Here is a 27,042-nt window from a genome sequence, read left to right on the forward strand (position 1 = left end):
TTACTTCATTATAAGAAGCTGGGATTTTTACATCCTGGCTGACTTCAGTTTTCTGGTTCTAATCTGTGGCATTAAAATTTTCTGCTTGTGTAGTATTTGTCCCCTGAGTTTCTATGTCCAGGAGTGCCCCAGAAAAGGAGGAGAAATAGGAAGAGATGGGCTGTGGCTCTCTGGGAGATCAAAACATCTCTGTGGGGGCCACTGGGATTGGGGTCTGGCATCTGGCTGGGGACACTCACAGGCTCCCTTGAGTCCAGTCTGCAGATGGGTTATTAAAAGGGAAGGTGGCCATGGGGAATGTGGCCTGGCCTGGGAAAGAGATCAGGTTTTGACTACAAAGTTCAGCACCTTGATAGGGAAGGAGGAGTGTTTTAACCCTTCTCTGCTGCATGGATGCCTGCATACCACTTGTACCTCAAGACATCTCAGGGTCAAGGGCAGAGGTTCAGCCACACAGCTCTTCTCATTTCAATGTGACTGGATGTCATTCACAGAAGACTGATGCAGTGATGCTACAGAGCAGGAAACATGGGAAGCAATTATCTTTTTAGTAGGTCACTGGCCTCCTTTGGGAGAAGAGACCAGAGGGAAAGCAGAGAAGGCAGGCGGCATGTTCCCCCCAGAGGCTGCGCCTGCAGTAGCTGCCTTGGTGATTAATAGCCGTGTCACTTTCCACGAATGTTGCTTTAAGCAGCTGTGTTCAAAATTGAGTGGTAATGAAATAAAACAACCCAAAATAAATGTTTCCTTTATTCCTTAGAAGTTAGTGGAATCCAGAAATAGCTTTTCAAATCTATAATTTTAAATGGCATGATTCACAGCCCTCTCAGAGCACTGGATTTATTTTCATATGGATATCATTGTGCATACATATACTGGTTTTTGTTTTTAAAGATCATGAGATTTTGAGCTAAGTGATTTTGGGCTTTCTTTTGGAGAGGAAAGAGTACTGAAGTAAGAATTATGTTTACAGAGAAAAATATAGCCTTTAAATGTGTTTTTTAAAGAAAAATAGTAACCCAGAGGAGGAAAGGACAGGAAGAATATTGTGTCCATATAGATCATATTCTGGAACAATAAAAATGTCTGGCAGGCAGTAATTGCTGGCCAGCTGCAGGGATTACAGCCCTGTGAACCGAGTTCAGGGAAGCACGCCAGGATGCTGGCAACCAGTGAACCAGCTCTCCGCGCACCCAGTGGGGTTCTGAGAGCATAAACAACAAGGTGACTGCAGAATGGTAGGCAAAGTCCCTGCATGAGCCATACTCTCTGGAGTCTTTGAGTCTCAATGTCCCCTCTCTCTGTGCCTCTGTCCCTGCTTGGGAATGATGGTGCTAGTCCCAGGGCTGTCCTCTGGCTGTATCTCCAGGTGGAAGGAGGATCATTAGCCTTTAGTGTCACTTTGCCCCCTGTAGAAACCAGAGAGCACATCAATAGGGTGAGAAGTCAGTAGAAACTCCTGCTCAGTGCTTCGGGGACTGATAACATGTTGGGCCTGAGGGAGGGAGGGAATGACTTGAATATGTCCTGCCTGCTTTCCATCCACCTGTTTCTTCCAGTCCCTGGTGAGGAAGCCAGGACTATTGGCATCAGGGGAGGTTTGTTCCTTCTGCCCTGTCATTTCCTATATCCATTCCTATCCTAACTGACCACTGGTCCCCACCCAGCACTCCAGTGTCTAAGGGCTGGTTTTGTTGCTTTTCTGTTTCCAGAACAACTAGTAACAAGCAAACATTCCAAGAAGTGTGGGTAGTGGGTGGAGGACTAGGTGTAGAGCTAAAGAGATGGTAGGACAGTCTGTCTGCCATCCTGCCTCCATTTTTCCTGAATGCTTAGTGCAGGCCAGCTGGGCCACATGAAAATGAGCAAATGTGCCATCAGCGAGCTGTGAGCCCAATGGCAGGTGCTATTTTAAAATGTAGGTTATGCTGTTATTCATGTATGGTGAAGCCAACTGATCAGGAGACAATTGCCATTGAAAAGAGAGTGAATTATGCATGGTCCTAAGGGGTGAGGGCATGCTATGCCATGGTGGGGAGAGGGGACGCATGGGGAAGCACCAGGGTCAGAGAGGAGGTGGAGGGAGCAAGAAGAAAATGTGGTAAGACCTTATTGTAATTTACAAAGGAAGGAATGGATGAGGCAGTACACAGAAGCTAACTGGGCTAGGACTGGCCGGTTTGGATAATTTTAGTGGGCTCTGAGGCCTAGGGACTGTCCTCAGTTGTCTGGCACCTGGTCCTGGGGTGACTAGGACAGGGCAATAGCAGTGTGCAGGGTGAGAGACTTATATGGGAGCTGGTTGGAGGTATGGGATTGGTTAGCCTGCCTTTATCAGACACGCTCACAGGGATCTCATTTGCTATCTTTTGGAATTAGCTAGCCCTGGGAGGGGCCAGAAAGGCCCCAAGTGAAAATCACTAGACACACACACACACACACACACACACACACACACACACACACGGTTAGTACAGGTGCACAGGGTGCGAGGCTGAAAGGGAGAGGTGCTGGGCCTCAAGGCAGGGATTGCAGGTGGAATGCAATCTGAACATTCTGAGAAATCATTCCTCCATTTTTATTGGTTTTGTTTTGTTTTGTTTTTGAAGGTGGACTTGCATCAAGGAGGGAAGGAAAATCAGAAAAGTCTCAGCACGGGGAAGGAAAATTGGGTTGAGCCACCAAAAATGATTCTAGTTAAACTTGTGGCAATTCTGTGGAAAACAAGCAGAGGCAGAGAGCAGTGTACAGGCTCAGGATGAGAAAAGCTAATGAGCGACTTGCAGGAAAGGGGTAGGGGTGCTCAAGTAAGGCCCAAGTGCACTCCTGAATGCCAAGCCTAGCCCAGGTATTTGAATTTTATTCCAAATGAGTTATGCAGAGCTGTTTTTATCCCTAGGAGTCTCCCAATAAATTCATAGCCTTATGTACAGTGCCTATGACTATGTATCACAGTCACAGACTAGGATGCTGTGGCAAATTATCCTGGATGAAGAAAAGAAACCCACTCTTGTGGGGGTTGGAAACACAGTGCTTCTCAGGCCAGCAGGTAACCTCAGTGGGTAGACTGGAAACTAGGGTCAGAGGTGGATGGGGTGAGGGTGGTCAACCTATTGTGACCATGATTGGTTGGTAGCTCTGAGATCCCGGGGGTTGCATCATGAGAGTAGGCTCCAGAGTTGCCAGATCTTCCTGTTTTTCAAGAAAAGCTGGAAATTCAGATTCTTGTGAAATGTACTGATTTTTGAGAAATCACCTGGTGATCCAGTTGTGGAGTAGTTGAGCTCCCTGTCAGCCTCAGAAGAGACACTCTGACCCGTCACTTGGATCACTGGTGGTCTCTTTCTTCTCTGTACCTGTAAACCCAGTTAAAATGTGAGGGTCAAAGAACAAATGGTACCATAACAAGTTGTGTCTACATTGGGAAACTGAGGCACAACAGGTTGGGGTCCGATTTAGCATCTAAAGACCTTCCCTGAAGTCTTGAGTATGCCACCCTGCCGCATTTCCTCATTTGCAAAACTGATTTATTCTTCTACTCATTCACTATTAGGGGTCTACTGCGTGCTATGCCAAGACAAAGACTTAACACACAAACAGAAAATTCAAGGGATGATATCTAATAGTGTATGGTTGTAAAAATTTTTTAGCAAATCAAAAACTGAAAGATGTTGGGATCAGTCACTTCTTTTGCTGACCCTGTGTGAATAAAGTGCCCTGAGATGACTTTCTGGCAACACACAATGAAATACTGATGATTGACAGTGGGTGGGAGACCTGGCCGCATTCAAGGCTCTGGATGTACACTCTTCCTTATCTGGCTCTTCTCTGTGTCCTGGGCTGTGAGTTTAGTGGTGAGTCTTGGTCTTCTTGATGCTAGTGATGCCCATTGCCTAGAATGGTAACTGAGCATAGAACAGACATGCAAATTATCCCCTAGAGGAGTGAGTTGTGGATAGCTATGTCTGGTTTTGATGAGTAAAATTTTAGCAGCAACAATCATAGATAAATCTACAATACAATTATTGCATTTAAAATGAAAGTTAAGAGAGTAGGGACAAACAATTTGTAAAATGACTGTAATAGACCATTCATATTGCTATAACAAAATACCATAGACTGTGTGGTTTAAACAATAGACATTTATTTCTCACTGTTCTGGAGGCTGGAAGTCCAAAATCAAGGCACTGGCAGACTTAGTGAAGTTTCTCTTCCTGTCTTGCAGATGGCTGCCTTCTTGCTGTGTCCTTACATGACCTTTCTCTTCAGTGCATGATGGGGGTGGGAGAAAGAGCCAGACAGAGAGGGAGAGAGAGATCTACTCTTGTTATAAAGCCTTATAATCCTATTGTATTAGCATCCCACCCTATCACCCTTATGACTTCATTTAACCTAATTACCCCCCTAAATGCCCTACTTCCATATAGTCACTTGGGGGGTTAGGGCTTCAGCATATGCATTTTGGGTGTCACAATAACCTCACATTATTGGATCTATGATGTTTTTTTTTTGGTCTCATCATGATCCAGCAAAAGCTGAGAGGTTTCCCTACAAACTGCCTGGTCTCTCATTTGAAGCCACTCCCTGCTGTGGTTGGATATTTGCAGGGATGGGGTGCAACACATGGACCAAAGACAGGGTGGGGTGTCATCCTGGCACAGCCATCTGTGGGTGGTTTGTCTGTGCCTGGGGGAAGCCTGTGCTTTTAGCAAACAAACTGTGTTCACAGTGCTTGCAAATGGCTCCCTGGCACATGTTGGGGTATTTGTCTTACCTCCTCCCGCTCATGTCACAAGGCCAGGTTATGATTTCTATACACCTTACTCAGTAAAAAGGTCAAGTTACCTTTCTTTTGATTACAAATAAAGACTATTAAAATGTAAAATTACATTTATAAAAATCTATCAAGTATGACATTATTGAAAATTGTCTTCGCTCTTTGGATGATTGATGTGTATCTTTAGAACACTGCTGTCTGCAGCGCAGGTTTGCCTTGGGTGTTTAACAGTGTAGCACTGTATGTGTGTGCAAGCATACGTGCACACACATATGTATTTGTGTAAAATGTTGTTCATTAAGAAATCAACATTGCTTGGCATGGTGGCTCATGCTTGTAATTACAGCACTAGGGAGGCTGAGGTAGGAGGATGGCAAATTCAAGGCCAGCCTAGGCTGTATACTGATACCTTGCCTCAAAATAATACTGCTCCCCTTTCCCTCAAAAGATGTCAACATTAAGCCCAGAGCTTATAAAGACAGAATGCTACAAAACCCAGGATTGTAGAGCATTGTCCTGCACAGGGCAAGAAGGTTAAGGTTGTTTATCAGGTCTGGACTCTTTGCAGTCTGCATTTTTGGGATTCTGCAAGGTTTGCCCATGGGTATTGCCTGTGGGGTCTATTTCACGCCATCTTACACATTGCTCCCCAAAAAACCTTGTTTTCCCAACAGAGCTGCCTCTGAGTGCAGTGCAGCTGCTGTCTACAGGGCACAGGGATTTAAGGCAGGACATGGAGGATATCTTTTCCATGCAGAACTGCAGGGGGCTTTGGTGGGCTGAGAGTAATGACCCACCTATGAATCTGACAGAAACATGGGGGCTAACGTTGCTCTCCTTACTGAGAATGTCGTCTTGAAATATGTTCTAGGGTATGGCTTCTGTCCTATTAATTATGTCACAAACCTAGTAAAGCTGAATAATTAATGATCACGGGCTCTTGGAGCTATAAAATGCCATGTAAATGTTAAGGAGTACAAATTACTTTATGTATTAGATAGATATGCTGTCTTAAAAATATTCCATGGTGGGAAGGGAAATTTCTACAAAAGCTAAAAAGATTTCTATTGGAGTTTATTTAGAATTTTAGTATGTCTTATTGTCTTAACCACATTTTAGGAAACTCAGATTTCTGTACTCTGAAATATTTGAAAGACCATGTGGCTTGCTGGCCTGTACAGCTCTGGAAATGAAGTTGTCTAATGCATTTTGGTAAAAATTGTGTTTTAATTCTCTTCAGCAGGAGGCAATTTGGGCCCAGATCCAAGGAAGAGGTGAAGCTCATTGAGCACCAAACGCACACGCTCCGGCTGATGCCTCACCTGGCCACAGTGTTGGCCCTGACCTTTGCCAGCAGGTGAGACAGCTCTGGGGTTGGTTCTTTCTAGGTTAGTGTGAGGCCCTGACATTAAGAAGGACTTAAAGAAGAGGCAGGCCCAGAACTCATTTTCTAACTGTGACCTGGAATGGTCCTGTGGTTAAAAATCTCATGCCCAGGTTAAAAGTGGGATCCAAACCTCTATTGTATATTCAGATGAATGAAATCCACAAAGTATTGAAGAAGCTTCAAGCCAATGTTGCACAGCTAAAATATCTCTAACTTCTGGCAAAGGTTCTAAATTGACAATAAAGTTTTCAAAAACAGGTCAAGGAGTAGGTGTACTGTGTGTGTAAGGGACAGAGGTAGAATATTGAATAAAGTAGCAGCAATGGGACTGCAAGTGCACATGGAAATTCACATTTTACCACAGGCTTTTATCTGTGCTTTCAGCTGTTCCTCCTCATGGCAGTAGGACATTGCCTGGGCAGTTTTGTGTCCTCTCCTCATCATCTCTTCATCTAAAGATAAAATCTTGGGGGTTTGCAGGACCCAGAAGGAAGTAGACTAGAAATAGAACCCCAACCTTTGGATCCTTCTTCGATGGCCTTTCTTCTCTAACATATGCAATTCTGCTTCTCAGTGTTAACTCCAGCAATCAATTGCTGAGTAACTTAGAGTTGGCATGTATTTGATATTTTACACATTAATGAGTGAGCTGGTGCTGTGGTTTATAAGATGGTCATCAAAGGGACCCTGCCATACCTAGTGTTCTGCTGACTTGTGGATTGCCAGCTACCTTGCACTTGGCTGGGAGGGGTAGGTGAGTATATACTGTTTTCATCATACACACAGCTACGGGGAAGAATGTCAGTATTCCAGGATGTGCCAACAGTGAATCCTGAAAACAGCTTCAGGAAACACACCAAGATGCATCCAAGCTACCTGGAAAAAGTTTAAATCACTTATGCTCAACATCTGTTACTTAAAATGTTTCTGAAAGTTTTTTTAGATATAATTTGCATATAGTATAAAATACACAAATTTAAGTGTTTTGACAAAAATAAACACTTATGTAGCAAACACTTCAACCAAATATAAACCATTTCCATCAACCCAGAAAGTTCCTTGAGTCCCTTTGTGGCCAACCCCCACCTCACCACCATGGCAGAGACAAGAAGCTTTCTGATTTGTATTCCCAGAGCTTGGTTTTGCCTGCTCTTGAACCTCTTATAAATGAAACCATACAGTATGAATTATTTTGTATCCAATTTATTTCCTTCAACATAATGTCTTGATGGTCCTCAATGTTGTTAATTTTTATTATTGAGTAGAAACACAAATGATTTGATCACAATTTGCTTATCTAGACATTTGAGTTTCTTCCATGCTTTTAGTTACAATGAATGTCCTTGTATAAGAATTTCATTTTTCTAAGAGCAAACAGAACTTGCTGGATCAAGTACATATCTAACATTATAAGAAATTGCAAGTTTTTCAATGATGTAGTGTCACCAATCAGCTGACTGGGGCCCTTTTGCTCTACCCAGATAGAAATCACAAGTAGGTGAGGAACAACTCTTCTAGTGTTGGCAGTCCCGGGCCCCTGAGTGCCAAAGGCTTATGGACTGGACTGACATACTCAGAGGCTTGTAACTCCCAAGTCCTGAGAACGAAAGGCTTATGATTCTAGGTGTTAGAGACCAGAGACACGGCTTTAGGTGCTCAGATTGGATGCTTACTGCTCTGGGCTTTGACTGCCAGTGTCCTAACACTCAGCAGCTAGTACAATCCTTGGCTCTTAGTAATAGCTAGTGTTAGCAGCATTCAGCGCTAGTGAGTGTTACTGTTCCCAAGCCTTCTGTGTCAGGGTCCTAATCACTTACAGTGACTAGTGTTGTGGCTCTTGGACCTTGAGTGCTAGGACCTTTGGTACTGAAGGATGGCGTTCCCTAGAACTGTTCCAGCAACCAGGGCCTGAAGTCCCTCATCTTCAGCTCTTCATAGCCTTCCACTTTCTCTCTACTTCCACCATCCTTGTCATCTCTGCCACCTATGGTCCCTGCTGTCTCTGCCCCCAGTTGCTCTCTGGAACCCTTCAGCCACCTTCTTGCTACTACTGCTACTGTTCCTGCTGCTACCACTGTACTCCTTGTTGTTGCTGCTGTTGTATCCGCTTTGTATTACCAGCTTGGCCTGCTCTACCCATGATAAAGATCACAATGAATCTAGAAAAGATGATTTGGAGAAGTCTGTTATTGGACCCACTGTTGTAACACAGTGGAATAGCACAGGTGGGCATCTTCCAGATGACTGGAAAAGCAAACTGAAAAGCCTAATTATATAGTCAGAAACATGCATGGCATGGATATGACATTGCAAATATCACAAACCATGCAATCACAGCATGGTTTCCAGTTCCATTAATCACAGACCTTACATAAGGACCAACCACAGGCCTTTCATCACACCAGTCATAAGCTTTCTCACTCCCTTTAGCCTGAGTGAGAATAACTCCATGTGCAAGGTAAGCAGGGTCATCTAGAGTTCATTGAGGCTTGTCTTGGAGTGATGTCTTCCAAGGCCTGTGCAGGTTGTCTGGAGTGGTTATGAATGGAGCAAGGTCTTCTGGAGCAGGAGTCTTGGCTTCAGTTGCAGTGCTCCTTGCAGCTAGAGTGAAGTGCTTCTCAGACTGAAGAGTCTAGAACACCTAGACTGCCTTAGAGGCATTCTGCTTGTTTGCCAAGGTACTGGCTAGCATTCTGCACTTGAGGCAGCCAGACTGGGAAAGGCATCTGACAACTGACAAACCAATTATATTGGTTTTTTAATATTTGATGTGATTGACTTTATTGTTTCTTTATGTTTTTAAGTTTATTGATATCTACCCTAATCTTTATTAATTTCCATATGCTTCCTTTGCTTTAACTTGTTTTCACTCTTTCTCTCCTCCTCCCTTCCTCCTTCCTTCTTCCCTTCCTCCCCTTCTTCCCTCTCTCTTAAGGTGAAGGGTTAGATTACTGCACTGAGACATTGCTTCTTGAATAACATAATCATTTAATACTAAAATTTCCCTAAAAATACCACAGCTGCTTCCCTCTGATTTTGATATGTTGTGTTTTCATTTAGTTAAAAATAGTTTGAAATTTTCTTTGAGACTTTCTCTTTGACCCATGGATTATTTAAAAGTGTTGTCATGGTTCCAAGAACATCCTTTGTATGAATTACATTCTTTGAAATTCATGGCCCGGTGTGTGTGTACCTATGTGTGCACATGTACCCACATATAAAATGTTCCATGTTCACTTGAGAGGAATGTATATTCTCCTGCAGTTGAGAGGAGAATTTTATAATGTCAATTAGGTCAAGTTGGGTAATTGTGATCTGTAGATCATATATATCCTTAATGATTTTCTGTCTATTCTATCACTAACTGAGAAAAAGTTTAGTATTTCCAATTATGAATTAGTCTATTTCTCTTTTCAGTTTTACCAACCTTTGTTTCAAGTATTTTGAAGATTGTTTTTTAGGTGTGTACACACATAGGATTTTTACTTCTTGAAGTAAATTTCTCCCTTTATTTCTGAAAATATTCCTTGTCCTGAGGTACATTTTGTCCTACTAATATAGCTATTCCAGTTACCTTTCGTTTAATGTTTTCATAGCATACCTTTCTTTATACTTTTAATTTATCCTTCTTCTATCTTTAAAGTCAGATTCTTGTTAACAACATATAACTGGGTTTTGCTTTTTTAAATCCAATTTGGCAGTCTCTGACTTTTAACTGATACTTGGACCAATTGCACTAAAATTGACTTTTCAGTTTCTCCATCTATTTGTATTTCTTTTTCCTGTTTTTTTAACTGCTCTTGGGTGAATGGAATGTTGTTTATTATTCTACAGTATCACTTTTATTGACATACTTATATTTTCAAAACCATTCTAGTTGTTGTCCCAGGATTTACAATATACATTGTTAGTGAATCAGAGACTGTCCTCAAATAATGTATTATTACACATGTACTATAAGGACCTCAAGTAGTGTATTCCCAATTCATCTCTCATCCTTTGAGATGTTATCATATAGTATATTGTTAATTTTAAATAGGATACAAACACAGTATGTCATTATTCTTTTTAGGTTAACAAAATATTTTATTAAAATTAATTTTACCTCTAAAAACTGGAAATCTTAAAATGACATTTGGCTTACCTTGCTGCTTTTTAAAAAAACATGGTTGTTTTAAGACAACTAAAACTAAATAGAATTGAGTTTTATACTTCTACTTATTCCATTTCCAACATGTTAATTTATTTGTGAAGTTTCTGATACCGTGTTTATTCTGCCTTTTAACATTTCTTTTAGCTTTTAACATTTCTTATACAGTAGCTGTACTGGCAATGAATTTCCTTCATCTTTGTTTTTTGAGAAAGTCTTTATTTTTCCTTTCCCTTCCTCCCTCCTTTCCTCCTTCCCTCCCTCCCTTTCCTCCTTCCTTCCACCCTCCCTTCCTCCTTCTCTTCCTTCTTCTCTTTTTCCCTCCCTCCCTTTCACCCTTCCTTCCTTTCTTCCTTCCCTACTTTCTTTGAAGGCTAGCACCAATTCAGGACTCTAGGTTTATAGCGTATTTGTCTTTAAGCACTTTAAAAATGCCATTCTTGACTCCTTGGTTCTCATGAGAACAGCCGTCATTCTTCTGACTACTTCTCTCTATATAAATTTATCTCCTTCCTTAGCTGCTTTTAAGATTTTTCCTTTCCCTTTGTTTTTCCAAGTTTGGTTATGTTGGCATAGGTGTGGTTTTGTGTGTCTATGGTTTTTGGTGTTTGTTGAGCACCTGGGATCTGTGTGTTGAAGTTTCTCATCAAATTTGGGAGTATTTTGTCAATTATTTCATTAAGTATCTTTTCTACCCTATTTCTTTCTGTCTATTCCTTCTGGATATCTAATTGTACCAATGTTAAACAGCATTGTATTGTCCCACAAGTCACTGAGATTGTGTTCTTTTTTCCTATCTTTTTTTATCTATACTTCAATTTGGATAATGCCTAGGATCTTTCTTCAAGTTCTCTGTTCCTGTCTGATATAATATGCAATCTACTAAGAAGTGCTTGTCCCTCTACAGAATTCTGTCAGCAAGCTTTCTTATAATCTTTGCTCTTTGAGACCTCTATTTATAAATGATTTTTATTTTATCCCTTTTTTTCTTGATATTATTAAAGAAGCAAAAGTCTCTGACCACCATCTATAGCCTAAACTGGAGACATTTCTTTTAACTTTATCAGTTCCGTCTGAGGCTGTCACTAACTCTTGACAAAGCCTTTCTCTTCCCATAGACCCCTTTTGTCCCTACCATACCAGCTGTGCTTCATCTGACAATTATTGAACCATAAAGTTGGTTTTTGGTTGTTGCTAACCTGGATAGATGTCCCTTAAGCCATCAGATGTGCTTTGCACAAAGTACAGATTCTTGTCACCCACTTCTATTAATTCTAATCTGCCTGGACTGTGTGTCTAGAGAATCTGGAATGGGTGTATATAAGATCCTTAAGTGATTCTAGTGAACAGTAGAGTTGAAAGCCACAGGATCCTAGTGTGACTTGAAAGCTTCACAAACAGAAGTAGCATTATTAAATTATTGTGAAAATTTAAATTGGATTAAAATACCCTGATTATGAAATCTGAGATTTTTTTACAGACATGTCAAAGGAAAGCAAGTTTCCCTGAAATTTTCTCAGAGAAATTTATAACTTGCAAAGAGGCAAAGGTATATATTTCTTTCTCAGTGAATTATTTACACACCCATGACACACATAACTAGAGCATATTTCAAAGAGTGCTTACATATTCTGCATTTATAAATTCATTTTGTATATGAATCTTTATGTATGAAGTGTTATATGCATCAACATGTTTCTTTCTTCTTCAACTGTTTTCATTTTTTGTGATTTAAGCTTAATATTCCCTGATTTTAAAAGAGTTGTATTGCCACAATTGATGAAAATAAAATTTTCTCTTGATTTTAGAGATACCCCCCCCCCCACCACCAATATCAGACCTACAGAGAAAGGCTCCATTTCTAACTTTAAGTTTCAAGGAGAGAAATGAGAGGTGATTAATAGAAATTTATATAGAAATTACAGGGCCCTTACCATATGTCATTCATGGTGCCATGCTGCTGAATAGAATGTCAATCCAATTGCCCCTAGGACTTTCTAACATTCTTGGCTTTTGTCTCTGTGGTCTCTGGGTAAGTTCAGTGTTCCCATCATAACTGCTACTCCTTCCCTTTCTATGTTTCGTTCCATCCCCTCATTGCAGCAGTGCTAACCCCTCTGAAAATCTGACCCCAACCTGAGAGGGGGATAATGAGTAAGGGATTGTCTGCATTTTAAAAAAGGCAAAAAAAATGACTAGATAAACAATTTTATTAGCCAAGAGTTCTACCTCCTCCACAAAATGTTTCTTTTTAGAAATTAGGTCATATTTAACTTTCTTTCCTTCTGAACATTTATACACTGTTTGAATAATAACATTTAAATGTACTGGTTTTATAGTTTTTTTAGGTAGAAGTCTAAGATTCCCAACTACATAGACTCCATAAGAACAAGACTATGTATAAAAAATTTGTATCTTCTCTAGCATCCTCACATTCTTATGTGTTTCTTTAAAAATTAATTTTCATTAACTGTAAAGATTAATGGGGTCTTCTTTGTCATTTCCATAGTTTATATATTGTGCTTTATTCATATCTACCCTACCAAATACCCTCTAGTGCTCTTCCCTCTTTCTCCCCTTCCCTATTAGTCTTCCTTCTACTTTCAGATCATCTTCATTTTTTAAGATTCCACATAAGAGAGAAAACATGTAATATGCATCTTTCTGTGTTTGGCTTATTTTGCTTAATATGATAACCTCTAGTTCCATCCATTATCCTGCAAATGACAAGATTTCAATTTTCTTTATGACTGAATAATACTCTATTTTTATATGTTCCACATTGTTATCCAGTGATCTGATGATAGGCACCTAGACTTATTCCATAACTTGACTATTGTGAATATTGTTGCAATAAACATGGGTATGTGAGTATCTCTTTTGTATGCTGGCTTTGATTCCTTCAGATATACGCCCAGGATAAGTATAGCAGGTTCTTATAGTATTTCTTTTTTTTTTTCACAAGTGTATTTAAGAAAATTAAACATGACAATTCCACCATCTACAGATAATACATCAATATTTTGATGCACTTCCCTCTAGTCCTTTTCATATATGTATATATTTACATAATTGAGCTCTTAACACATAAGTATTTCTATTTTTAAGGTGTTAAGGAACCTCCATACTGTTTTCCATAGTGGCTATACTAATTTACATTCCCACCAATGGTACATAAGGGTTCCTTTTTCTTTTATATCTTCTTCAGCATTTCTTATTGTTTGTTTTCTTCATGATAGCCACTCTGACTTCAGTGAGATGGAATACCAGTGTAGTTTTGATTTCCATTTCCCTGATGGCTTAGGATGTTGAATGTTTCCCCCATATTTATTGGACATTTGTACTTTTTCCAAAGTGTCTATTTAGATATTTTCTCATTTATTGATTGGATTAGATGTTCTTTTTTGTCGACTTTTTTGAGTTCTTTATATATTCTGGATATTAATCCTCCGTCATATGCATATGTGGCAAGGATTTTCTCCCATTCTGTAGGCAGTGCAAAAGATTTTTAATTTGATATAATTCCAGTTATTGATTCTTGATTTTGTTTTCTTAACTATTAGAGTTCTATTAAGAAGATCTTTGCCTATGTGTATATATTAAAATGTTCTCCCTATGTTCTCCTCTAGTAGTTTCAACTTTTCAGGTCTTACCTTAAAGTCTTTGATACATTTTGAGTTGTATAGGGTGAGAGCTAAGGATCTAGTTTCAATCTTCTACATGTGGATATCCAGGTTTACCAGAGCCATTTGTTGAAGAGGCTGGATTTAACAAGGTGATTTTGGTAACTTTTAGAATCATGTGACTGTAGATGTATGGGCTTATTTCTGGGTCCTCTATTTTATTCCTTTTATTCTGTTTTCATGCTAATACCATGCTGATTTTGTTAGTATACCTCTGTAGTACATTGTAAGGTCCAGTATTATCATGTGTCCAGCATTGCTCTTTGTGCTCAAGATTGCTTTGGCTCTTTAGGGTCTTTTGTGGTTTCCTATAAAGTTTAGGATTCTTCTTCTAGTTTTTTGAAGAATGTCATTGGTTTTTGATGAGGATTGCATTGAATCTGTAGGTTGTTTTGGATGATACGGTCATTTTAATAATATTAATTTTCCATTCCATGAGCATGGGAGGTCTTTCTATCCTTCTTCAGTTTCTTTCTTTGGTGTTTTATAACTTTCCTCTTATAGTCTTTCACTTCTTTGATTAGGTTTATTTCTATGTATTTTTGAGGCTATTATGAATGGGTTTTTTTCTATTTTTTTTGAGTATTAGAAAAGCTACTAAATTTTGCATGTTGATTTTGTATCCTACTATTTTGCTGAATTTGTCAGTTTTAAGGGTCTTTTGGTAGAGTCTTGAGGTCTTATACATATAGGATCATATCATCAGCAAATGGATAATTTCATTTCCTTCTTTCCTATTTGTACCCTTTTTACTTATTTTTGCCTGATTTCTTTGGCTATAATTTCAAGTATTACTTTGAAAAAGAGTGAAGAGAGTAAACACCCTGTTTTATTACTGATTTTATAGAAACGTTTTCAGTTTTTCCATATTTAGTATGATGCTGGCTATGAGCTTGTTGTATGTAGCCTTTATTATGTTAAGGTAAGATCCTTCTATACCTAGTTTATTTGTTTTTACTTTTGTGGTTCTGGGGACTAAACTCAGGACCTCACTGTTTGCTAGGCAGGTACTCTACCACTTGAGCCGCTCCACTAGCCATCTTTGTGGTTTTTTTTTAATCATGAAGGAATATTGAACTTTATCAAAGGCTTTCCTGCATCTATTAAGATGATCATGTGATTTTTCTCCTTGATTCTATTAATACACTGTATTATGTTTATTGAATTGCACATGTTGAACCATCCTTCCGTCCCTAGAATGAATCCAACTTGATTGTGGTATATGATCTTGTTGAACTTGATTTGGAGTATTTTATTTAGGTTTTTTTTTTGCATCTATGTTCATGAAGAAAAGTGGCCTATAGTTTTCTTTTTTGTTGTATCTTTATCAGGTTTATGTGTGTGTGTGGTGGTGGTGGTGGTGGTGGTGGTTGTACTGGGATTTGAAGTCAGGACCTCACATGCAATTGCTAGACAGGCACTCTACTACTTGAACCACACACTCCCAGACTTTTTTTACTTTAGTTATTTTTCAGGTAAGATGTTAGATTTTTGCTGGGAACCAGCTTCAGACCTCAATTCTCCTAACTATGTCTCCCAGGTAGCTGGGATTACAGGAATGTACCACCATGCCTGGCTTATTTTTTTGACACAGTGTCTTGCCAACTTTTACCCAGGATGGCCTCAAATCTTGATCATCCCAATCTCCACTTCCTGAGCATCTGGGATTCTATAGGTGTGTACTACCAAACCCTATATTATCAGGTTTGGGTATCAAAGTAATACTGGCTTTATGGAATGAGCTTGGAAGTGTTTATTCCCTTTTTATTTTATGGATTAGTTTGAGGAGTGTTGGTGTTAGTTCTTTAAACATCTGATCAAATTTAGCAGTGATTCTATCTGGATGTTTACATTTTAAAACAGGGTGATATTTATGCAAATTACCCTGAGTTTCTGACTATTCTATGTGTACATTAACCAAGGCATCACATTGTGCTAGGTAAATATATACAAATATTTTGTATAGGACTGGGGATGTAGCTCAGTGGGACTGTGCTTGTCTAGATATGCATTAAGCCTTGGGTCACATCCCCAGCACCACACATGAATATTACATATCAATCAAAATAATAATAATAATAATAATAATAATAATAATCCACAAGGCCAGAGAGAAGTTGTTTTTTTCTTCTGCATATTCTGGCTTTCTTGTTTTTTCCTGGTTGAGTGCCTTTGCTCCTCCTCCAGCTTGTGATGAAACAGCTCAATAAAATTAGTAGTGGTGTGATAAAAATTGACACTAACTGCCTCTCCCCCAACATACTCCTCTTCTTTTGCTTTCTCCATGAAGCTTACTAAACCTCAGCCGTGGCTTCCCTCTCCGTGACATGTATCTGTGGATACATGCTTCCAGTCAACTGGTGTCAAGCCTCAGGGTCTGGGGATTTTGAGGCTTGCCTAGTGAGATGGTTACTCTTTGGGGAGGAGGGTCATGTTAAACAGGAGGGTAGTCCAGGTCTTTAGGTGTCAAAATGTCTAAGTCTGAACTTAAGTCAACTGGGTAAATAGGCCTCAAGAGGGTCAGCTGCTGGTCCTGCACCTCCTGTGAACAAACATGAGGAGTTGGACCTCCCAGAGAAAAGGCAGGTACAGGAGAGAAGTGGATGGCTTCTGTGAGTGCACAGTATATATATATATATATATATATATATATATAAAACAACAGCACAGTGCCTGGCTAGTTGGGTTGCCAGTTAACACACAGATGGCCAAGCAAATTCAAGCTACAGATAACCAACGCAATATATTTTAGTCTAAATACAGTATATTTAAACTAAAAATAATTCATTATTTACCTGAAATTCAGTTTCATGTGTGTCCTGTGTGCTGAATCTGGCAACCCTACTTACAGGCCCTATGCTTCCACTGGTGGTTGGGTTGGATGTGGTCCTTGCCCCATAGAGCTTGTGAGGTGACAATAGGATGTTGGCCAGAAAATATGATTCAAAGGAAGGTTCCTCCCTAGATCCTACCATATTTGCTTTTATCTGCTGGCTTGTGGTGAGCTCACCCACTTACTACATTCCACACATGTTCTCATGTCACAACCAAGGAGATGATGGAACCTATATTAGTCTGTTTTTCATTATTATAATGCAGTGTCTGAGGTAGACTGCTTTATTTTTATTTTTTATTATTGTTGTACTGGGCATACAATGTGACATTTATAAAATTCTTATAATATATCATAGTTGAATTCACCCCCTCTATCATTCTCCTTTATCCTCTCTCCCCCCATTCCCAGAATGGTTTCGAAAGGTCTCATTTTTCCATTTACATACACGCATATATAATATTTCCATCATATTCATCCTCCTAAACCTCCCACTGGTACCAACTCCCCAAACAGGACTTGTTTTGCCTTCCTGTTCTCCATTTTGTAAAAAAAAAAAAAGACATTTTTGTTGTTTAAGACAGTTATACAGGGTGTTTTGGTGTGACATTTCCATGTATATATGTATTATTACCTAAATTGATTCATCCCTTTATTTTTATCCTTCTACCTTTGTCCCCTTCTTATGGTGATTTCAACAGGTTTAAAAATTCTATATTCATTTTTGTATAGAAAGTACATCAACCATACTCACCTTCTTAATTTTCTTCTTTACATTCCCTCTCTCATGTATGACCTCCCCTTAGTGTGACCTGTTTTTCATAATTTTGCTTGTATTTGTATTAGGTTTGTATTCCACATGCAAGAGAAAACATGTGGCCTTTGGTTTTCTGAACCTGGCTAACTTCGCTCAAGATAATGTTCTCCAGTTCCATCCATTTACCTGCAAACAAAATTTCATTCTCCTTTATTGTTGAATAAAATTTCATTGTATGTAAATACTACAGTTCCTTAATTCATTCATCAGTAGTGGGTCATCAATAGCTTAGCTATTGTGAATCATGCTGAAATAAACATGGGTGTGCAGGTGCCTTTATTGTAACCTGACTCACGTTATTTTGATTTTATACCTGGGAGTGGGATTGCTAGATCATATGGCACTTCTATTTGTAGTTTTCTGAGGAGCCCACATACTGTTTTCTATAGTGGTTGTACTAATTTACATGCCTACCAGCAATGTATGAGGGTTCCATTTTCCCCACATCCTTGCCAACATTATTTGTGTTCTTGATGATAGCCATTCTAACAGCAGTGAGGTAGAATCTTAACATAGTTTTGATTTGCTTTTCCTTTATTGCCAAGAATGTCGAGCAGTTTTTCATGTTTTTTTTTTTTTTTTTTGGACATTTAGACTTCTTCCTTTGAAAAAGCTTTCTTCCGTTCATTTGCCCATTTCTTCATTGGGTCGTTGATTTTTGGGGAATGTTTAGTTTTTGGAGATCCATGTATATTCTGGTTATTAATCCCTTGTCAGATGTATAGCTGGCAAAGATTTTCTCTCATTCTGTAGGCAGCCTCTTCAATTTAGAGATCATTTCTTTTTCTGTGCAGAAGCTTTTTAATTTCATGTAGTCCCATTTGTCAATCATTTCTCTTAGTTGCTGAGCCATTTGAGTTCTATTTAGGAAGTCGTTGCCTATCCCTATTGCTTACAATGTATTCCCTCCTCTTTCCTGTACTAGCTTCAAGGTTTCAGGTCTTATATTTAGGTCCTTAATCCACTTTGAGTTGGTACTTGTACAAAGTAAAAGACATGGATCTAGTTTCAGTTTTCTGCATGCAGATACACAGTTTTTCTGGCAACATTTGTTGTCTTTTCTCCAACATATGTTTTTGTCGCCTTTGTCAAAAATTAGGTGGGTGTAGCTGCATGGATTCATATCTGGGTCTTCTATTCTATCCCACTGGTCTTCATACTGTTTTTGTGCCAGTACCATGCAGTTTTTAATTGCTATGCCTCTGTAGTGTAGTTTGAAGTGTTTTTTTTTTGTTGTTGTTGTTCAGTATTGCCTTAGCTATTCATGGTCTTTTGTGCTTCCAAATGAACTTTGGGGCTGATTTTTTAATCTCTGTGATGAATGTCATTGGAATTTTGATGGGAATTGCATTGAACATGTAGATTGCTGTTGGTAATATAGCCATTTTCGCAATATTGATTCTGCCAATCCATGAACATGGGAGAACTTTCCATCTTCTGTAGTCTTCTTTGATTTCTCTCTTGAATTGTTTATAGTTTTCATTGTAGAGGTCTTTCACTTCTTTTGTTAAGTTTATTCCTAGGTTTTTTTTTTTTTGAGACTATTGTAAATGGAGTTGTTTTCCTATATTCTGTCTCAGTCTGATTTTTGTAAATTGATTTTGTAACTTGCTATTTTGCTGAAGGTGTTTATGATGTCTAGGACTTTTTGGATAGAGTTTTTTTGAGTCTTTTAGGTATAAAATCATGTCATCTGCAAACAGGAATAGTTTGACTTCTTCCTTTCCTATTTTTATTCCTTTTATTTCTTCTTCCTCTCTGATTGCTTTGGCTAGGGATTCCAAGACCATGTTGAATAAGCATGGAGAGAGTGGATACCCTTGTCTTGTTCTTGACTTTAGAGGAAATGGTTTCAGTTTTTCCCTATTTAGCATGATGTTGTCTATAGGCTTGTCATATATAACCTTTATTATATTGAGGCACATTATTTCTGTTCCTAGTTTCATTAAAGCTTTTATCATGAAGGGATGTTGAATTTTGTCAAAGGATTTTTCTGCATCTATTGAGATCATCTTGTGGTTTTTGTCTTTGCTTCTGTTAATATGCTGTATTGCATTTAACAATTTGCTCCTGTTGAGCCATCCTTGTATCCCTGGGATGAAACTGACTGGATTATGGTGTATGATCTTTTTGATAGGTTGTTGAATTCAGTTTGCCAGTATTTTATTGAGGATTTTTGCATCTAAGTTCATTAAAGAGATTGGTATGTAATTTTCTTTTTTTGTGTGTGTCCTTGTTCTGTTTTGGGATGAATGTAACACTGGTTTCATAGAATGAGTTTGGCAGAGTTCCTTACCTTTCTATTTCATGGAGAAGTCTGAGGAGTGTTGGTATTAGTTTTTCTTTAAATGTCTGGTAAAATTCAGCAGTGAATCCATCAGGTCCTAGACTTTTCTTTTTTGGGAGACTGTTGCTGCTTCAGTTTCATTGCTTGTTATAGATCTAGTTATGTGATTTATATCTTCTTGATTCAGTTTAGGATAGTTATATGTGTCTAGAAATTTGCCCATTTCTTCTAGATTTTTCAATTTATTTGCATATAGGTTTTAAAGTAGTCCCTAATAATTCCCTGAATTTCCTTGGTGTTGGTTGTGATCTCCCTTTCTTGTTTCTAATTTTATTAATTTGTGTCTTTTACCTCTTCATTTTAATCAAATTTGCTAAGGGTTTATATCTTTTCAAAAGACACAGCTTTTTGTTTCTTTAATTCTTTGTATTTTTTTGAGGGGGGGCTCTATTTTGTTGATTTGGACCTTATTTTTTATTATTTCTGTCCTTCTGCTAGTTTTGGGTTTAGGCTATTCTTATTTTTCTAGGAGTTTGATGTGCAGCATTAGGTCTTTTTTTGAGATATTTCTGTGTTTTTAATATATGCATTCATGGCTAGAAACCTTCCCCCAGCACTGCCTTTGTTGTGCACCATAATTTCTGATAAGTTTGCTTTCATTTTCATTAAATTCCAGGTACTTTTAAATTTCTTTCCTTATTTCTTTGATGACCCACTGGTCATGGAGCAATGTGTTGTTCAGTCTCCAGATGTTTGAGTATTTTCTGCTGTTTATTTTGTTGTTGAGTTCTGGTTTTATTGCATTGTGGTCAGACATCATGCAAAGGGTTATTTCAATTTTCTTATATTTCTTCCTTATATATTTCTTATATTAAGACTTGCTTTGTTACCTAAAATATGGTCTATTTTGGAGAAAGTTCCATGGGCTGCTGAGAAAAATGTATATTGTGCTGTTGCAGGATGGACTACTCTGTAGACATCTGTCAGTTCCATTTGATTTATGGTGTCATTCAATTCTAGAGTTTCTTTGTTGATTTTTGTTCTTTTTCTTTTTTCTTTTTTTGCAGGTACTGAGGTTTGAACTCAGGGTCTCACACTTGTGAGGCAGGTGCCCTACTACTTGAACCACTCCACCAGCCCTCTTTGTTGATTTTTTGTTTAGATGACCTATCTATTGGTAATAGAGCAGCATTGAAGTCCCCCACTACCACTGTCTTGGGGTCTATCTGTGTTTTTAACTCTAGTATGTTTAATGAAGTTGGGTGCAGCAACATTGGGTGCATATAGATTAACAATTGTATTTTCTCTTGATGTATTGCTCCTTTAATTAGTATGAGGTGACCTTTTTTGTCTCTTCTGATTAACTTAAGATTGAAGTCTACTTTATCTAATATAAGTAGAGCTACTCCTGCCTATTTTCAGGGGCTGTTAGCTTGGTAAATCTTTTTCCACCCTTTCATCCTAAGCCAATGTTTGTTTCTGTCTGTATGGTGGGTCTCTTGTAAACAATAAATTGTTGGGGTTTCCTTTTTAATCCAGTTTGCTGATTGATGTCTTTTGATGGGGGAGTTGAGGACATTAACATTCAGTGTTATTATTGAGAGGTATGTGGTGATTCCTGCCTTTTAGTTGTTTTTGTTGTGTAAGGATTTGTGTATGTGCAACTAATTTTATGCCACTCACTAATTATTTGCTTGCTCTTCTCTTGAGATTTAATTATTTCAATCCTTTCATGGCTAGGTTTATTTTCATCTTCTGTGTGTAGAATTCCTTTCAGAATCTCCTGGAATGCTGGTTTAATGGTCATATATTGGTTTAGTTTCTGTTTATCATGGAAGGTTTTTCAATTTTGAATGATAGCTTTGCTGTGTAGAGTCCTAGGATTGAAATTATTTCCTTTCAGTGCTCAAAATACCCCACTCCATGCCTTTCTTGCTTTCAAGGTTTTTGTTGAGAAATCTGCTGTTATTTTGATGGGTCTACCTTTGTATGTTATTTGATTTTTCCCCCTTATAACCTTCAGTATTCTTTCCTTGTTCACTGTGGTAACTGTTTTAACTATAACATGCAGTGGAGAAGTTCTGTTTTGGTCATGTCTGTTTGGTTCCTTGGAGGCTTCCTGTACCTTGATGGGCATTTCTTTCAAGAGTTGGGAAATTTTCTGCCATTATTTTGTTTATTATATTACCTATATCTTTGGCTTGAACCTCTTCTTCTTCAATGCCCATGATTTGCAGGTGGTCTTTTGATGGAGTTGCAGAGTTCTTGCATATTCCTTTCTCAGCTCTTTAGTCTTTTGTCTAAGTATTCTTCTGTTTATTTTTTAATAGTTATTTTGTCTTCAAGCCCTGAAATTCTGTCATCCACTTGTTCAGGTTTGGTAGAGTGGCTTTCAATTGTATTTTTTGACTTGAGGAACTTTTTGTTTCCAGAGTTTCTATTTGATTCTTTTTTTTTTTTCTTTTGAGAATTTCTATATCTTTGTTAAGGTCCTCTTTCATATCTTGTACTGTCTTCTTTATTTCTTTAACAATCTTTTTCTTTTTAAATAATTTCCTTGGTTTTGTTTTGGAACTTGTTGAAATTGTCTTTGAGTTCATTTATTTGTTTCTATGTCTTCTAGAGGTTTTTTTTTAAATCTGTTCTCTTGGAATTCATTGAATTGTTTTAATATATCCTCTTTATGCTCCTCCTTAAGCTCATTAAACATTTTTAACATTCTTTTGACCTCAGCAACTGGAATTCCTCCCCTTCATTGTCCAACAAATCCCCTATTGTGTGATTATTAGCCTTTTGAGGAGTCATATTTCCCTGCCTTCTTTTTCTCCCTATGTTTCTATTTAGGGCTTTGTTCATGTGTTGTTGACTTGTTAGTTGGGGGTTTCAGTCACCTCTTATCCTTTCTCTTGACTTAATTTCTATGCTTGGGCTAGCTTAGTTGTTAGCTAGGTTGTTATAATCTTTCTGTTCACTGACCTAGAGGTGTAAGTTAGCAATAACAAATTCACAGATTCAATGCCAAACCAGTTATTTACATAGTATATAAAACCCTTGGCAATATTATCTATAATATTTCTGGTACTGGAGAGATGACAGTTGTTTGCATAGATATTGGTACTTAGGTAACTAAAATTATGGCAATAAAAGAGGAGACAGGGAAGAAGGAATGAGGTGGGGGGAGAAGAGATATCATGGGGGGAGGCTATGGAGTAATAGGTCCCTAATGTATGTAAAGGTATAGTTCAGTTGTTGTTGGGGAGAGTACTATTGTCAGGAATTGCAGAGGGATAGGAAGTATGGGGGTAATGTGAAAAGTTGGTAAAATAGATTACTTGGTTAGTAGTTATCATAGAGGAGATGGGGATGGTGGGGGAGGAAAGAAAGGGAGGAGAGGAAAATAAGGAGACTGGAGGAAGAAAGAGAAGAAGAGAAGAGAAAAAAGAGCAAGGAAAAAAGGGAGGCTAAACAAATTGAAATTGCAACAATGTGGAAAAAGGAGATAGGTAACAAAAGCAAAAATAAAAACAAAAACAAAACAAAAAGAGAAAAACAATTTTAGAAAAAAAACTAAAATAACACACACACATACACACATATAGTCTAAATTTGTTGTTATGGAAAGGAGTGGGTTTCCTTTGAGTTCAATGAATTCAATGAGTGCTCTGGGTACTCCCCTTCTATTTCTAATTTGGGTGCTATCCTTTCTTAGGGTTGCTATACTTAAATACCCATTCAGGGTATTTAAGCTCAGACTCTTCTTTGGGGGATGGACAGTCAGGTTTGATTAGGCAGGTTCTCTGAAGTGATCCCCAAGGAGTTGATATGTGAGCAGTCACCAACCCCTTCTGTGGCAAGGCAAGCCTGGGAGCTAGAATTGGGTTTTTTGGTGGATCACTTTTTTCTGGGACGGCTGATTGTTTCAGCTCAATATCAGTTTCTCCAAGGTGGTTGAATGTGTTGTTATTTTCCCCAGAGTGCAGCTGGGCCACCCATCCCCACACAGGCTGGATCAACTTAGCACTCTGCCCCACCTCCACCAGGTGAGGGTGAAATTTTCCTTCCATTTATTGGTCTACCAGTTTTGTTCAGGAGGGTTACAAAATGCCCCCAAGCTATGTTGGACTATGTGGTATCCTCCAGAGCAGATGTTATGACACACTCATCTGGAATGGTTGCACTTTCTCTCTGTGGTATCCGGAGTCAGCAGCCTTAGTCACAGGCAAGCAGGCAGGTGCAGTCAGAGGTTCTACATCTACAGATTTGATAGGTCTAGGAAAATCCAGGCACTTTCATAATTTGTTCTGCAATTAGAATTTTTGCTCTTCGGAGAGAGGAAAAAAGAAAAAAATTAAAAAAAAACAAAGAAACAAATAAAAAAACACAGGAGAAAAGATAAATAGGAGAGACTGCTCTCTGGTAGGTTGGCAAAGCAGTTCCTGCCAGTCCTCAGCGCTTGGGCTTCTGGGGCTATTATGTGCTATAAAAAACTAATTTAAAGGTTGGCCCTTGTGCATTAAGTGCCCATTATGTATTGGCAGTATCTTACTGGAGAAAAAGCCACATTACCTGGTCCTTGCAGCCACAAATCTGAAGCTTTCTTTCAGACTCATGAGAGCTCAGAGATTCATGGTCTATAGTCTATCCTCCATCTTGGCTATTTTATTTAGCTCATAATTTTGGAAGCTGGAAATCCAAACAGCATCTTGCAGACTCTTACCAGGGCCCCCTTTGGCTTTGTCACATCATGGTAGGACTGTGTGTGCATCTCTGTGTCCATGTGCCTCTCTTCCTCTCCTTATAAAGCCACCAAGATTTAATCATGAGGACTCCACCTTAATGACCCAATCTAATCACTTCCCAAAGGCCCCACCTCTAAACTCTATAATCAGATTGTTTCCACCCTCTTAACACCATTGACATAAAACTTTGGGAATTAAACTTTGGTATGAGTTCCAGGGGAACAAACTGTAGCAGAACCTGGTGTTTTGGAGCCCATTTGCTCTTGGAAGATATGAGCCCCACTGGCTGCTCAGTGCCGGGCAATGCCCTTTTGGTGAGGAGACCTCCATGGAGACCTCAGGATAAAGAACTCAATGGCACTGCAGGTGGTGGCTTCCTCCATCCTCTCCTGAGCTGACAGAGCCCTTCTTCCTCCCTTCATCACCATCTGAGCACCAGCACCTCTCCAAACCCTAAGGATTCAGCAGCTGACACAACTGTCATAACCCCATCTGGGTGACAGGTGCTACCAGGTGGGATTCCTGTTTTCTGCTTTTGGCTTTGGTACCTGTGCTTTGGTTAGCTTCTTAAGCTTCCTGTGAGGGTTGTAACATCAAAGGACTACTTCTCCCTGCTGAGTGTTGGCCATGCCCTGTGTGTTTCCTGACCCAGGGCCTTGCAGTAGACACTGACAACTGTGTTTTATTGGATATGTATGCTATACCCACTGTTATGTCTTTTATGCTCTTACCTACTGACTATAACAGTACAGTTCCTCCTTGTGGTAGACTTCATCTGAGCTTATCCTTAAAGATGGAACACTCAGTTCCTGCTGTTGATCTTCTTGGGTTCCAGGACCTGATATTTCCATATCTCAGATCAGCCTTGCCTGCTTCAAGTCCCCGTGAGCAGCCCATGGGCCCTGAAAGCTCAGAGGCTCAGATTTACCTTTGATGGTATTCTTGGGTCTGCTCATTCCTCAGTTCTCTGAATCCACTTAGGGAATTGATCCTGAGAGCCTCATATGGGAGGCAATAGTGAAGTCATTGAAGGGTAGACAGTTGCTAGGCTTCCCTGGGTTAAAATCCTAGACTCTCCACTTACCAGTCAAAAGGACAGTTACTTAAATTCTCTGGATGTGAATTCCATCATTAGAAACAGAGTGGGATGCTCAGTATTTACTTCAGAGCATGGCCAGGTATTAAATGAGTTAAACATGGGATGTGCTTAAGATAGGGCCTGGTTCATTCTAAATGCTCCAGTGTGATGCAGAATAGGCCCTCTGGGAATCTGCTCTTAGGGTATGAATTTCATTCACATCATTTGCTAATTGTGCAACTTTGTAAAAGCTGCTGACATTCTGTGTGTAATTCCCCCATCTGTAAAATGGGAATAATAATATCTGTTTTAGAGGGTGATTAGGAGGATAAAGTGAGTAAGTATTTAGACATGCTGTGGCAATATTAATTGTTATTATGGCCACTATCCCCCAAGACTCTTCAAATTTTCTATTCCTCCATCTCACCATTTTCCAAATCCTGATTATTTTATCTCCTCCTGCTATTATCTCACCTGGACCCTCCCTAGCTCCATGCCCCAACCCCAGTTTAGCCTGGACTTCTTCAAATCTGCTATCACCAGTCTCCTACCTGAAATAAAATCTGAATGCTCACTGGGACCTGTGACCCTTCAGTATTCTTTGTTCTGGGTGGAAGCCAACCTCCTCCATGTGGCCTTGATCACCTTTTCCCTGCCTGGCCCTGCCAACCTCCTCACTTGTCTCCTTTTCTGTGTTCTACCTCTGGGTTCATGCTCAGTCTCTGACCTCATGCTCCTCCTGCTGGGGCCCTTCCTCTAGTCACTAAACCCACTCCACTTCCAGCATTCATCCCTCACCTCTTTGCCTTTCTTCACCTAGAAATTGAACCATCTTCTGAGATGCAGTTCAGGTCATCCTCTCTTCCAAACTACCTCCCAAGACCCATTCCTTGAATAAGAAGCCCCCATATAAGCTCCTTAGAACTGTAACCTGGGCCCCTCTTATCATTGCTTCATTATTCTTGGTTTGAGATAATGACTTCTATGATTGTAGAAGTTGTGGCTTAATTTGGCATTTTATATCTAGTAGTGCTTGGCTCTCTGCACAGGTTGACTCAACTAATGAAATGAAATTACCTTGTGTAATAACATCACACTTGGCTGATGTGTTGGTTAGAACTTTGCATTTGAACTATTCTGATAGTCTCTGAAGCAGAGGTTTCATGTGATAAAGGAGTTTAGAAGTAGCTGGCAAGGGAAGTTGGTAGCTGATCTCTTCCTTTGGAATTGTCTAGTGGGATTTGCTACAAAATAGATTTCCTAGCTTAGAAAGTGACTAGCAATTTCTTCA

General features: G+C 39.1%; 1 protein-coding gene across 1 annotated transcript in view; it reads left to right on the forward strand.

The window, feature by feature from the left end:
- Positions 1–27,042, forward strand: part of Acoxl (acyl-CoA oxidase like) — a 353,884-nt gene that overhangs the window by 147,445 nt on the left and 179,397 nt on the right. The window contains exon 11 of the mRNA XM_074050254.1: positions 6,018–6,134. Coding sequence (XP_073906355.1) covers positions 6,018–6,134 — 117 coding nt within the window. The remainder of the gene's footprint in view (positions 1–6,017; positions 6,135–27,042) is intronic.

This window comes from Castor canadensis, chromosome 12 (genome assembly GCF_047511655.1).
Source record: "Castor canadensis chromosome 12, mCasCan1.hap1v2, whole genome shotgun sequence".
NCBI classification, from domain to species: Eukaryota; Metazoa; Chordata; class Mammalia; order Rodentia; family Castoridae; genus Castor; species Castor canadensis.